The sequence below is a fragment of the Cygnus atratus genome, chromosome 3 (genome assembly GCF_013377495.2).
Source record: "Cygnus atratus isolate AKBS03 ecotype Queensland, Australia chromosome 3, CAtr_DNAZoo_HiC_assembly, whole genome shotgun sequence".
Lineage (NCBI taxonomy): Eukaryota > Metazoa > Chordata > Aves > Anseriformes > Anatidae > Cygnus > Cygnus atratus.
In genome coordinates, this window is record NC_066364.1 from 103,430,592 (window position 1) to 103,445,216 (window position 14,625).

At 36.7% G+C, this 14,625-nt stretch overlaps 1 protein-coding gene across 1 annotated transcript in view; it reads right to left on the reverse strand.

Annotated features, from left to right (window-relative positions):
• The window catches only part of LCLAT1 (lysocardiolipin acyltransferase 1), a 99,962-nt gene that overhangs the window by 37,072 nt on the left and 48,265 nt on the right, over positions 1 to 14,625 (reverse strand). Inside the window, exon 6 of the mRNA XM_035563725.2 lies at positions 10,008 to 10,124. Coding sequence (XP_035419618.1) covers positions 10,008 to 10,124 — 117 coding nt within the window. The remainder of the gene's footprint in view (positions 1 to 10,007; positions 10,125 to 14,625) is intronic.

A 14,625-nucleotide genomic window follows, 5' to 3' on the forward strand; every position in this document is an offset into this window, starting at 1 on the left:
GTCACAGTATACATCCTCAAATCCCTCTTGCTTCTTTCATCTATCTCCAGAACTTCCATCCTTTTGTATTTGCAACAACTCTTTTACTAAAACAACAAAATTACCAGACTGGCAAAAACACTTTTGTTCTCTCACTCACAAGCACACACCACAAGAGGGCTACATTCAATCTCACTTTCTGAAATTCCTCTGTCTGGGCATTTAGTTATGCAATCTGAGCATTCAACCCTTTTCTTCTATTTTACTTTGAAAACATGCAGCACCTTATAAGGCTATTGACTTGTAGGTCAAGACAGAGCATGCAGCTAGTGAATCCTGGATTTTTTTTTCAAGCTACATGTACCTTCTCAACTGGGTTCCTCTGTCAGCTAAGAGGAGGCAATGGAGCAGGGCAGTCAAACTCATTCTGAAAAAGAGCACTGCCACCCTGGTTTAAGGACGCTCCAGGATATTTTGCAGACTGAGTGACCTCACTTTGGTCATATTCTGAGCTAGCTGGAACCTATGTTGGCTTCATTACCACACGTTTTTTGGTTTGGGTGTAAAGCTGCCCTAATCTTGCCATGGTGCTTTCAGTCAGTTCAGAGGGAGTGGCAGAGTGAAATCATTTTGCTTCTAAAAAAAATATGGGGGATATGTCCTTACTGCATAAAATCACAAAGAATAAGAAATAATTGCTTTCCCTAACTGTACTAACAAGGTTTTAAAATGCGATCCTCATCTTAGAGAGTTTGTCAAGTAAGACAGAAAACAGCCCACTAAAACCCCTACATATATACACACCTCTGTATATAAACAATAGTGTATCTTACATGAGAAAACTCACCATGCAAGCCACAGACTCATTACATTCTATCAGCATTTTGCTGTTTGATTTTAATGAGTTCTGCACTGCTCACTGCTACCCAAACAAGAGTATGTGAAAAAGAATATGCTGCTGGGTGATTACAAAATGTGTGGGAAACAGTGAGACGCATGGGACTGAAAGACAAAAGAATTTATCCCTTCAAGGAGATGAATAAATTTTCAAATGTTCTCTCCTAATGTACAACACAACTATTATAAATCAGGAATTACGTATAGATTTTAAAAATGAGTGCATGTTTACATGCATGTCTCGGTGTGTAATGTCAACTGAATTCATTAGCACCACAGGTAGCAGAAATCCTAATAAATCTCCATGGCTTCTCAGTATTGTTTGGAATGTATTATTAACAGGTTTATTAGATATTTCCAATGCTGTGGACATGCAGAGTGCAGTATTTGAGACTGCTGCAGCTTAACTGCTACCTGCTTCAACAACAGCAGTGTAATGGTTGTTTCAGACTCACAAAAACAAAGTCTCTGCCTCAAGAAGACACAGTCCTCACAGATACGTAAAGAATGGGAAGAAAAGAAGGAGCCACATAGCTGCTGAGCATATGTTTCATTTCTTTCTTTGATCCATACTATAACAAGAGCAAAGCAAAGAGTTCATAGAGAAAGCCAAGGAGCTTTCAAGTCTTTTGGAAGGAATGCTTTTTTTGGGTAAGTGAAGACAGAAGGACTGGTTAAATCACAGTGGTGCTGCTGATGAACCCAGAGAGCACTCAGGCAAAGAATCCTTCTGAGGGAAGATTTTTTAGAAGCATCCCAGCAGATTTAAAGAACAGTAATTCTTATAGGATTTTAAATGGTACTTATGTCCCTAAGGTCTGTGTGTTTGGCTTTTCAACATCAGTACCCATAGCAACTTCCAGGCAACACAAACGCGCCATTGCTCACAAATTCCAAAGCGTCTGAAGCGTTTTTGAGAATGTCTTTCTTTTTATTTATTGTGCATATTATGCTTTTCTCCTAATAGATGTGCTTATTGTCTCTGTAATGCCACAAACCATGAGGACGGGCTGGCTCCTTTCAGTGCAGCGAAGGACTGGTTATCAGCACGAGCCAACCAGAAGGATGCTCAGGCTCCTGCTTCTGCGACTGTTTCATAATAACTAAGAGCATTTGCTTTTAATCTTATACTGCAAGGTCAACAATGACTAGCAACACAAACAAAATCACAGTGTTTCATATACCTACATGTAGATAATACGTACTTCAGAGATGCTTATTTTAAGATATGAGCACTAGCTTTATACAGTAAGAAATGAGACTGGGGAGAGAGATGTCTACAGAGAATGTACATTAAACTCAGTTCTCCAGTTCTCAGCTGGCAGCCATTCCACAGGAAACTGACATTATGAAAAGATATTCAAACCTTGCATCTGTATGTACTTCATTATAACAGTAAATTCACATTGTACAGATCTTCAAAGAACCAGCACAGCACGTATGCAGCAGAGGGAAACTCTTCCCATACCTACCAAAGTTTGGTGAGAACATCAACAGCAAAGACATTATTTCCTGCCCTCCAGAAGCATGCAGTTCAGGAAAAGGTTGACAGAAGTCTTGAAACAGCAATATTTCAGATTACATACAAGGTGAAGAGTTGAGTTTATGCTGAAGTTTGTGTTTTGATAAAAATCTATTTTAGAAAGCATTTATACTCTACTACAATTTTTCCCAAGCTCCTCTGCCCTTGTATGTTTTTCGTTTTGCAGTATCAGTACCATAGCAACATCCAGGACTCATGAATGTGGAACTGCTCTCAACATCTCTGGAGCAGAGTCGTGCAAATGACTGCCAAGATCAGGGATCTGAGTCAGCCTGGAAAAGTAAGACATTGGGCTAATTTTTGTATACCCTGAAAATAATGGCAGGGGACTGGGAGGAGAGCAAAGGGAAGAAGGGGCTGAAGCTGCAACAGTATTAAGGAATGAAAGAAAAAAAATTGCTAACAGTTTAATGATAATTAAATTTTGTAACTAGAGGAGATTGCAAGTTTTATTACTATCTTACAGATTTGATGGCTATATCAACAACTTAAGGGTTCCAACATTTTCAGTAACTGAAATGATACTCCATGGACCTTCTCCCCTGCCAGCAATTACTCAGAAAAGTGATATCAGAAATAAAAAAATACAACAATTTTAATGCAGATGGAATTGAAAAGAGCCAGCATCTGCAAAAATTGGAAGAGTGGGGAATCCATTAAATATGTTTGAGAATCTCCTCTGCAATACAACGCTGATTTGGGATTAGTCTATTCAGTGTGTAGATGCTATTTTTCTAATAAAACACATCAGGAAACATTATCTCCTAACCAAAACTAAAGCATTATTTTGTCCTAGAAAAGTATGTTTACTCTCTACTCAAGACTTCTTGAAGCAAGTATCTACCTTATTAATAAACAAAGCTGAGAAATGGATATGGTGTGTACAGCATCTGATAATGCCATGTGAAATAGATAGATAACAATACTACTCCGCCATTTAGAGTAATTAATTTCAACTTCAGCAATAATTATACTACTAATCCAACCAACATCCCCTGCAAAGTCTTGTATCATGGCCTGACAAGAGCAAGCAGTAATAAACTTGAACTTTACATCAGGCTCATCTATTGTCTGTCCTGCAGCCATTAGTCTCTAAAAAAAACCCACAACAAACAAACAAACAAACAGCTCAGTATTCTGACACACACACACAAAAAAATAAATAAAAATCCCCTTGATAATTCTTACAGCATTCAAACATTCAGTAGGCTTTCTTAGCATCAAGCCAGTCATAGGGATGTCGTGAACAAGCCCACAAAAGGGACTGGTTTTTTGTGTGGACCCACTGGAACATCAGAAGCATTCCAAGATATTATACTGACCTTACTGTACTGCTGTGAGGGACACTATAAGAAAAAAAAAAAGAAAAGAAAAGAAAGAAATGCCATCCAATGAGCTGACTGACCTTTTGAAATAAGCACCCAGAGAGATGCTGACCAAGTCTAGACTAGCAGATATACCTTGTTACACACATTCATTTCACCATCTAGCCAAACAGAATAACCTTTCATTAAAATATCTTGAAGAGAAGACAGATTTAAACAATCAAACAAACAAACAGGAATGTCATCTTTAATTCTTAAGAGGTTAATTTAACTTTTACTGGACCATCTTTTTCCTGAACTCATCTGTTATCAAGCAAGAGCTTCACTTCTACCAATGTGGTGGGCTACCATCACTCCAGGCTTGCAGTTGTAGAAATTAAGAAGTTCCCATTTGCCAGTCATTACCAGATAGTTATCACAGACACTGTGTATTCTGAGTGAAGGGAAAACACTGGAAACCTCTAATGCCACTGTGGGCTAACTGCTGGCAAATATTTTTTTTTACATGGTTAGCACAGCTACTAGTAATAACCTGTGAGGAGGTAAATGGAAAATGATCTGCTACGTGGTTTATCTGCTTGTCACAAGCCACTACCCACACCTAAGAGAGTGTAAGAAGATAACCTCAGTTGATGGATGTTGATAGGCTCAGGATCATTCAACCTGAAATATTTCCTATGAGTTGTATGGATGTGTAGGTAACAAACCCAAGAATTTGTCAAACTGTAAACACTACAGATAGCGGTTCTGACATGAATATGCTGGAAATACTGCAGTGAAATGCTGCACTCCATTCTCAGAAAACAATGGAGGATGGAAAGAGAAAAGGATGGGGTCTGAGAGATGAGAGTGTCTTGGAAAAAAACACAACTCTTTCCTAGAATGACCGAAAAGATGTGCTATTTGACACAGAGGTGAGGTGGTGAGGTGAATACTGCTCCAGCAATACATGAAAAAATCGAAGGGAAGAAAAAATGTGCATTGCAGGCCAGAAAATATCTGACAGAAAACTGGTGCTTGCTCTGAGGTGATGCCAAGGTGTGCTCATGATTTTTTTGCAAAGTTTGCAAGATTTGGTAATCATTGATGGTTAGCACAATTCTGGAAGTATGAAAGTACAATTACAGTTACAATGCCAAACAGTAAAGCTTTAATACTGCATTTTCAGCTAAAGAATCGCTCTAAGCTCTTTCGCAGCAGTTCTGCAATTTCTAACTATCAGTCTTACTCATAAAATGACTCTGGGAGGCACACATACACAGAGCAAAACAGCTTGGGAAGAAAGAATTTCCTTGCATTGAGGAATGATGCTTTAGAGTTGTTGCTTAATCTTTGCAAATCTGGCGGATTTCACATCATACATGTGAAATCAGTTGATTGAGGACTTCATGTGGCCACTTATACCTTCCTATTTTCAAAACAAGGTGGTTTCAGTTGACACATGCACAGAACAACCACTAGAAATAGGTCAGAGCTGGTCTGAGAGGCTGCACTGCTTAGCAGTGCCGGTCAGTGTACAAGCTCTGGCCTCACAAAACCCACAGAGATTTTGGTAGTGGCCCAGCGTATCATTCTGGGAGTCAGAAATCTGTTCGGTTATAAAAAGTGAGGATAGCTTTCATTAAAACAACATATCTAGACCTTACTGTGATGTGATATGGGTCCTTTCTATGTACTGCATCTCTGTTAAACAGAATACAAAGTGGGCATGAACATGAAAACTGCTGAAGACCTGCTTTACTGTGGTTCCATTGCATCAAATATAACTTCTGATGGTAATTGAGCAGACACTTCTCAAGACCTGCATGCCTCACTCAATGCTTATGTGAAGAGGAAACAAACTTTGCGTATCAGAGTAGGAATCACCGTATTTTATACACTCAGCCATACAGCCCTTAACCCTAACACTAACCCTAACCTGCCTAAGCATTTTATTCAATCAAGAGAGTTATTACAGACCCACATTTCACACCTGCGTCAATTTTCCTTTAAAAAACACAAATATAATGCCCTCTGAAATTAGTATTACTTTGATTTACATTTGAAGGAATGAATGACATCCAGGTATTAAAGACTGTTAATAGACATATAGTAAGTATCAAAAAGAGGTCAATTAAAATTTAACGTTGACAGAAATGATTGCCTGCAAAAGTATGAACAATCTTCTAACGATGCTTTAAAACCTTAGCTCTGTCTTAACACTTACTGTTTATTTAGTCCTGAGAAAATACTTAAAGGCCATGAGGCAAGTTTAGGAAAATATTCATAAACTACTTTTTTCTCTTGACAGACTATTTGACTACAATTACAGATATTATATCAAGATAATATATGCAATTCAATGAATCCAGACAGTATTGAATCAAATTCAATGGTATCATTTTCAATCTCTTTGAAACATAATACTAGAGACGTGTGAACTTTCAACTTAATTTGAAATGTTAGGAAAACTTTATGAAATACAACCAGGCCTGAAAACCTATACTTAATTTCTGATTAACCTTCTTGACCTTTCAGAGAAGGATCTTAAACCAGATCATCAAGAGCATTACATAAACCACAAGTGGTTTTAATTAACCTTGTTAAAGGAATGCTTATAAAAGTATTGTTTAAATTTTTGAATATTTCTGTCATTTTTCAAAATCCCACAGGTTGTAAAGATATCCCTTAATCCATGTTCTGCCAAAAGTAACTCCATGCGTGACATCTATTCTGAGTCTCAAGCTTAAAAAAGGGGTTTGATAAGAATTTAGGCAATGATCAAAGAGAGGTATATAATGATTACTTTAAAAAAAAAATCATGACCAGTCTTAATTTTGGTGTCTCGAGTTTGTTTTCCATTGCTTATTCACATCAAAACATGTTGTGACTCTGTATTTCCAAAAATGCTCACCTATGCTCACTACTTCTACTTCTCAACTCTTCCTTGCCAAGCAAGGATTCTAGCAAGGAAAAACCTACCAGCAGGTCCTTATTCTTTTTAATAACCTCAAACTTCTCCCTTTGGCAGGCAGAATAACCAATATGTGGTAAAGATCTGGAATTACACCCAAAGAAATGCAGCAGAAAGCTCTAATAACTTTTTACCAGGTGCTGATTCAGAATTTTCTTGCCAGTCTGTTTGGTGGAGGTTACAGAATCACAGAATTGAAGGGGTTGGAAGGGACCTTGAAAGATCATTGGGTCAACCCCCCTGCCAAAGCAGGTTAAGTAGATATATATTTTTTTAGCTCCCATAATCTCAGAAATTACTTAGGAACCACCTTAGCAGCATTTAATAATTTAATTTAATCAGGTAGTTGAAATAATGACCATAGAAGAGCGAGAAGAAGGCCAGAGGAATTTGTGTGTTCGTTATCACTGGCAAAAATCAATTTTCATGGCTCAGAAATTTTTGCCACCTATGGAGAGCAAAGGACTGATAGCCACCAGGGTTATGTTGTTAGTGTTTAGCTAGTGCTTCCTCTAGGAAGCAACTCCCTAGCTAAGATACAAGCAACATTTAACTGAAGGTTATTTTTTCCCCCAATTCTTCATTTCCTATTCAGAAGGGTTGCTAATAGTTATTTTTAGGTAATAACAGGTAATTCTATCTATGCATATTAAAAAGTGTTCTTGTCAAATTATTATTATTTTTTTTAACATTCAAAAAGCAGTTAAATTTCTAATGATATTTCTCCCTCTCTCTTCCTCAGCCTATTTTGGGAGCAAAATAATGTGCTCAGACCTAGAGTTAAGACACTTGAGCCTTAGAAATGGAAAACAGCCATCAGACAAAATGTATTCACAGGAGAGCTGCAGGGCAATAAGTTTGTCATCTGGACATAAAAAGACTTTCAAACATGTAAACATGATGTTCAAGGCTCCACCGCTCCCTCATCCATGTTAAAGTCACACACACTGCTTTCAGCTTGCTATTATGAGCAGTAAAAAGGAAACAACTCTATATTTATCATTATTGGTACTATTGCAGCATGATGACAGTCCTGAAACAGGGACAGTGTAAACACCCTGTCCTTAACAATCCTGAGGTGTTTTTTTGTTTTGTTTTGTGTTTTGTTTTTTTTTTAAATTACTGCTGGTATCAGAAATTAGAATTGTAAGAAAGGCACTCAAGTAGTATAAATAATGAGTCAAACCAGAGCTGCATGATAATGCCAGGTAGCAATGCTATGTGCCATCTATATCTGTACAGATGACCACCTGGACATCTACATTTTACATATAAAATAGTGTATATATATGCAGGTCTGTAATACTCTAAAGTGTTTTAAAGTAAAGTGACTACATTTGGGTTGTCCATGTAAATAAAATACTTCTGCATAAATGGTCCATATCTGGCACACTTGCAAACAATTAAAAAAGAAGTCTCAAATCAATAAATAATAATTTAATATTTTAAAATGCTAGTTGAACTACATTCTCACACATACGTTACTACATAATACTCTACAGTTGTCATGTTTGCAGCTTATAATGCCTATTATTGTACCAAATAACTAGTGAATTCAATGCTAGAGGGACATTAATATTTCATAATATTTCCCTGCCTTAAATAGAAGTAGAGCTTAAAGCATTGGAAAGCCTGGACAAAAAAAGTCTAAGAATGTTTTTGATTTTTCCTCCAGCTTTGTGATGCATAAAATTAGCTAATCACCTTCAAATATTTTCCTTTTTATAACCCAACAGCCTAATTTGCATAGATCTCTCATACAAGAGACAATTTCTGCATCTCTCGTAAAAAAGAAAAGTATTCTTATAAAATTAGAAAATGACTGTATAACCATAAAGCTCGTTTCTGAGGTAAATATAGAATCTACTATTTTTTAAGTTGATAATATTTCAGGTTGAAAACATTCCTTTAACTTAAAATTTATTCCAGGCTAGAAATATTATTATGCAATAGGTTAATCTAGTGCTGAAAATTTTAAGTAAAACAACTTTTTGAAATTTCATGTATGACAAATTTTTCATTACAGCAAATTAGTAATAAACATTCAAGATACAGGAAAATCTAAGATGTCTGCTGAATGTCAGATGGTCAAAAATATATTGACTATATCTATGGTCAAACAGATACATAGTCCTTTACAGAGAGTGTCCAGTTGGAGAAAATATCAAAGTATTTGCTGTGATTTTGGTGTATCTGTTCAGTAGAAATCAGGCAAAACGCAAGTCAACTCCACTTCTAAAAGCCAAGCAAAGATTCTAGCAAGGAAAAACCTACCAGCAGGTCCTTATTCTTTTTAATAATCTCAAATTTCTCCCTTTGGCAGGCAGAATAACCAATATGTGGTAAAGATTTGGAATTACTTATCCCAGAAGAACGAGCCTATAAATAAGTCACTTTATATCTACTGCACATGTTTATTTTCTTCAACCATGCATTCATATACACTATAAATATTCACTCATCTGTATTTGAATTGCTGCCATATCAGTATGGTTATAATGGTTACACTGTTATGGCCTAGAGACTAGCAGAAGTCTCATCAAAATGCCCATTTCCAGAACAACCCCCAGATGTTTCGTTCTAACAAGCAATTGCACCTCTATACTCTGTTCCCTTGATATTGGGAATTGGATTCAGTCTCTAACACCAGATGAATACAGGGATGGAAGATCATTTCTAGGTAAAAAGCAAGTACCACACGTTCTCTCACCCACTGACCTGCCAAGGAACATAACTCATATTTCACACAGCTTCTCCAAATCACCATTGCCTGGAAAAGCTAGCAGCACTGGGCAGCTGACTTGCTGCATCTGCATGTTGCTCAGCATTCCCCTTGTCCATTGAACACACTGATGTGTTCATTCTCTGCCCTCAGAAAGATTTTCCTTCTACTTTTGAGAGAGGGCAGCGTAGTACACGTCTGCATGACATAAGACTGAACCCTGCAGCCACCCTGTTGGGATTAAGGAATGGTACAGACAATAAGGCTGAAATTCCTTAGGTTCTTTTTCACTATTTTCCTGGGGTAGACTGCTAAACAAACTACACTATTTAAAAAATGCAAAAGTATTGTTCTTGTACGCTACATATCTTGTGATGATATTAGTATCCTGTATCAACTCTCTCAAATCTCTCCACGTTACAATCATTTTAAGTACGGTTGCAAACAAAACCTTTTTTGTGTGATCAGTATACATAACGCATCTCTGAAATCAAATCAAGCAGCCTTGTGAATATCAACTTCTACAGCTGTGGTGAGAGCAGTTATCTTAAAGACAAAGAAGCGTGTACAACCACAGAGCAGGATTACCTTCCCGTAGACATTCCACCACAAATGTGAATCCTGTAGTTCGTGGATGTAAGACATACTCATATTTTCGAAGTCCGTTCTTTTCAGCAAAGTCATTACTGCGGGCTTTGGTACTTTCTGAAAGAGAGAATAAAAATTACCATTTTCTATTAGTGTGTATGTAGACCAAGATTTAAATATAATTCTTATATGACAGCAGTTCACACAGCACAGATGTGAAACAGCTTTTCAGACGGAGACAGACTGCAAGGTGCTTCTGGTTAGATATATATTTTGGTATTATGAAGAGCAATGTGGATTGCAAGAAAAGCCTTTTTACCCTGTTATTAAATCTCAGAAAATACTTAGAAAATCTTTCATATTTATGAAAAGCAATCTGAATTCTAGAAATTAAAATTTAATCGGTCTTCCTAGGCTTCAATACCCGTTTTAAAGTGAAATGTGTTAATGAGTTCACTAACTTTTTTTGAACTCAAAGGCACGACATACAGCAATATAGGTTTGACATTATGTATAGAAATACCTTGAGTTCAATGAAAACTTATTTTGGAAAGAAAACATTAAATGGAGGAAAACAGTTAATTGAACACATTAAAACAGTATTTTACTCCTTCATTTTGAGCTTGATATATGTTATTCATCGCCCTGTGCTGCACACACATAACCCACTTCAATTTTTTGACCTAGTGCCCAGTGCCACAACACATCCTTCTTACTATACGCACAACACAAGCTAGGATCTGGAAAGCCACCTGGCTAAACCCCCTGACACATGGATTTCAAAACTCTGGCAGAAAGAATTCTCTCCAGAGCAAAACAAATAAAAGTTTTTAAGAGCCAATTCTTACAACTGCTTACAGAGCCCACTAGGGCAGAAAGACATAGACACCAAAGTGCTTTTTCTGAAGACAAGCGGAGAGGAAGCAATTTGTGCTCTCATACAGAGACTCTTCAAAGCAAAAGTCAGCAGCCAAAAAGCCTCTGATGGCTGCACTTACCCCTTCACTGCGGGTACTTCTGCACCTCATCTTGAACCGAAAGACAAAGGACAAATACAACGTTCCCATGGCAACATGAAAAAATTCAACTTTCTCAACTAACTTCTTTAATAACTAGCTTTTATATGGACTCCTACAGATGTTGTAAAAGATGAAATCCCAGCAACGTCTGTGGAACAAAATCATTGCCTAAGCAATATATAATCTTTCTCCAGGAGAAACAGTTCAAAGTATCCAGAGTTAACCTCAACAGAGATGAAAAATAAACTGATGGAAAAAAATACTGTTGCTTAATAACTTAACAGAATTGATACTTATAGGTAAGCTCTTTTCCTTGCACTTATCATAATTCTTCCCTGTAAAGGAGCAATAGCACATGTGGACCAATCAGCAACAGCAGTATGATATGCCTTTTTTTACATTGATCCATCTTTCTTTTTACCCTAAAATACAAGAGCTCTTGGGTATACCAGAAAATGTGGGTCTCTCATAAAGTAACAGCTACCTATGAATAAATGCTATACCATAGCAGTATACTGAGGAATTTTTCCACTGTAACCTATTGTTAACTGTACAAGGTAACACGTTATATATATGCTTTTTATCCACATAGATTATCCATAATAAGATTATCTGCACAGTTCTCCTGACCATGTGATTTGGAGGAAAGGAAAACTACTGCACAGTAGGCAAGCAATTCAGTAAAGAGCATCCAAAGATTTAATTCTTACCAAATTGCCAAAATGTACAAACATTTGAAAATATTACCTCTTTAAAAGCACTGTTAAAATTACAGAATGTGAGATACTAAAATTATAGATGGCTACATAAATTAATCTTTTCTTGGGCATATGCATTATGTCATTCATCATATGATCAGAGTATCTGTTTTTGTCTGCTAGACGACTACTACTTCATTCAATTTTGGAAACGGACTATGGTGAATCAGTGAGGGAACCTGCCTTTAGGATCCCTGCTTCTTATGGCAAAACTTGAACAAGGAATCATAATCAAGGCTTGGAGTGGCAGAGAAAGAGAGAGCAATCTGGTAACTATTAAATGTTCCACCGAAAAGCTGGATTCTACCTCTTAACCATAACTGTATTGTACTATTAGCTCAGCAACCTAAACTCTTTATGAAATTACACTGATGACGAGGAGTTTTCCTTTAAAAAGCAGACAAGTCCAAAGCTCCTTTCCAGATTCTGTGGTGATTCAAGTACATGCTTGAAATTAATTTATAGCAAAGTTTTTAAGCTAATGTGTTGTTTCTTTTAAAGGACATCTAACTTCTTCAAATTGGAACATTTCCAATCTGCAAATCAGGTCAGTCAAAGCTTTGAGATGTAAGTCTATATGTCTGCTCAGTAGAACTGTATTTCAAAGGGCAGGATAAAAACAAACTTCTTGGTGTTTGCAGAACAATCCTATTTGCACCACAGGAAAAAAAAATAAATGAACAGGCAGCTTATTTTTCTAAACAAGAACTAATTTGCTCTGTAAAAAAGGTTTGGGACCTCCATTGCCCATTGTCTTCAAACATCCTTATTCACCTCCTTGTACTGGAAAAAACTCACTGTAAACATCCATAAACTTCTTCCAAATTTCCTTTTATTATAATTCCTTTCTAAAAACATAAACAGCCAGACAATGGTGTTCTAGCCAACACTATTCAGCTACTTATAGACAGCTACAAGTCTATGGGGCCTGATGACATCCATCCCAGGGTCCTGAGGGAATTGGCTGATGTAGCTGCCAAACCTCTTTCCATCATATTTGAAAAGTCCTGGCAGTCAGGTGAAGTCCCCAGTGACTGGAAAAGGGAAAACATCACTCCTATTTTTAAAACGGGTAGAAAGGAAGACCCAGAGAACTACAGCAATTTTGGAAGGTTGAAGGGTTTTTGATGCTATCCTGAAAGGACAGGATAGACTTTCACTATACCAAAAAGCAAGCATAATACTCTTCCTCCCCATCCTGCCTCTCCTGGCACTTGGAAAAACAAACAAACAAAAAAAAAAAACAGTATGTTATTCTGCTAATATTTATGTACAAATGTACTGACTGCTATCTTACCTGATGCAAGCACCTTGATGCCTACTGCTGCTTGGTATCTGAGTGTGAGACACCAGTGCCTAAATGTTCTGGGGGGAATTCAGAGCAAGTCTCCTGCTTAGTACAGGGTTCAACAAAAGGCAGTAAGGTGGTTGTTCCACATTATATGAAATCTAGAGTTTAGAAAACTGATTCAGGAAATTAGAAACACATGTTTATATCCTCCCCTCCTCTTTGTACATAAAGAGAATTTACACAACAAACTGCTCTTTAAAATCTCTTAATCAGTAGACCAGGCTATACTGTCAACGCTATAAAACTTGTGTAGATGCTTCAACATTCTGCAGTCAAGACTGCAATATTTGTAGGCAGAAGAGTAAAAAAAAAAAAAAAAAAAAAAAAAAGAAAAGAAGTGTAGGATGCCTTTGCAAGTCTGATGATGAAAACACTTCCTTAAAAAGAGGAAACGTATGTTCTGTGTTTTGCTTCCAACCAATTCTAATACAAATTGCATAAAGCAGGTCTTGAAGCAGAGACTGGAACTGAGCTTGATTTAGGTGTCTCTAATCCCAAAAGGTCACTCACATCAGTTGGCTAAGGGTAATGTTCTCTCTTGCTCCTTCACTCAGAAAAAAATGAGTAAGCATTGCTTTCTAGAAACAAATATTTCATTTCTTCCTCTGTAATTAAGCCAAAGTAAATCTACCTCCTAAGTTTTTACTCATCATTGCTATTAGGCCAATTTTGCATTTTAACTCGTTGGTTCCATTTTCTCCTATAAAAAGGAAGGACTAAGAAGAATGACCTATTTTTATGGACAAACTTCATTTATAGGTTTCAAAAGTGATACAAATTCTAAAGGCAAGGAATGTCCAGCAAGATTTCAAATGCTAATATGTACAGTGTAACTAGGGGTGTCTGCTACCTCCATCTAACAGCTACGATCGTGCCACATTCCTTTAGCTTTATTGACAAAACAGGCCAAACATTCAATGCCATGAGGAATTCATTCTCTTTAAGAGTCACATGAAAATCCTGTATGTGTCAGATATGACCCTTATTAGAACAGCTACATACACACGAATATAAAACCTTCACTACGTTGTTGCCTGGTCCTATTATTTAGGTTAATAATTACGTCACGTGGTAACTTTTTTAATCTGCATACTATGCAGTAATTTCTGTGACTCTTAAATTAAATGAATACTTAGCTCAGATTTTTATATAGGTACTCCTACAAAAATATGTGCTAAAACAAGGATGCATTCAAGCACTTAAATTGTGTTGATACACTGCAAGAAAAGCATTATCATTTGAAGCCCACTGAAGTCATCTGTTTCCTGCATGTTTACTGCAGTCATATTTTTCAGTTTAAACTGTCTTTTTCAGCCTGCAGTGCACTTGTCAACTTACACAAAAGAAAAAGAATTTAAGGGTTATAACCACAACCTCATACTTTTCTTTTTTTTTTTTTTTTTTGCTTCTGTGCTGCCTTTGAAATATCACTTGATAATATTTTTCCCTATTTATCTAAAAAATTATGTCACTGAATCCCATTAATTGCA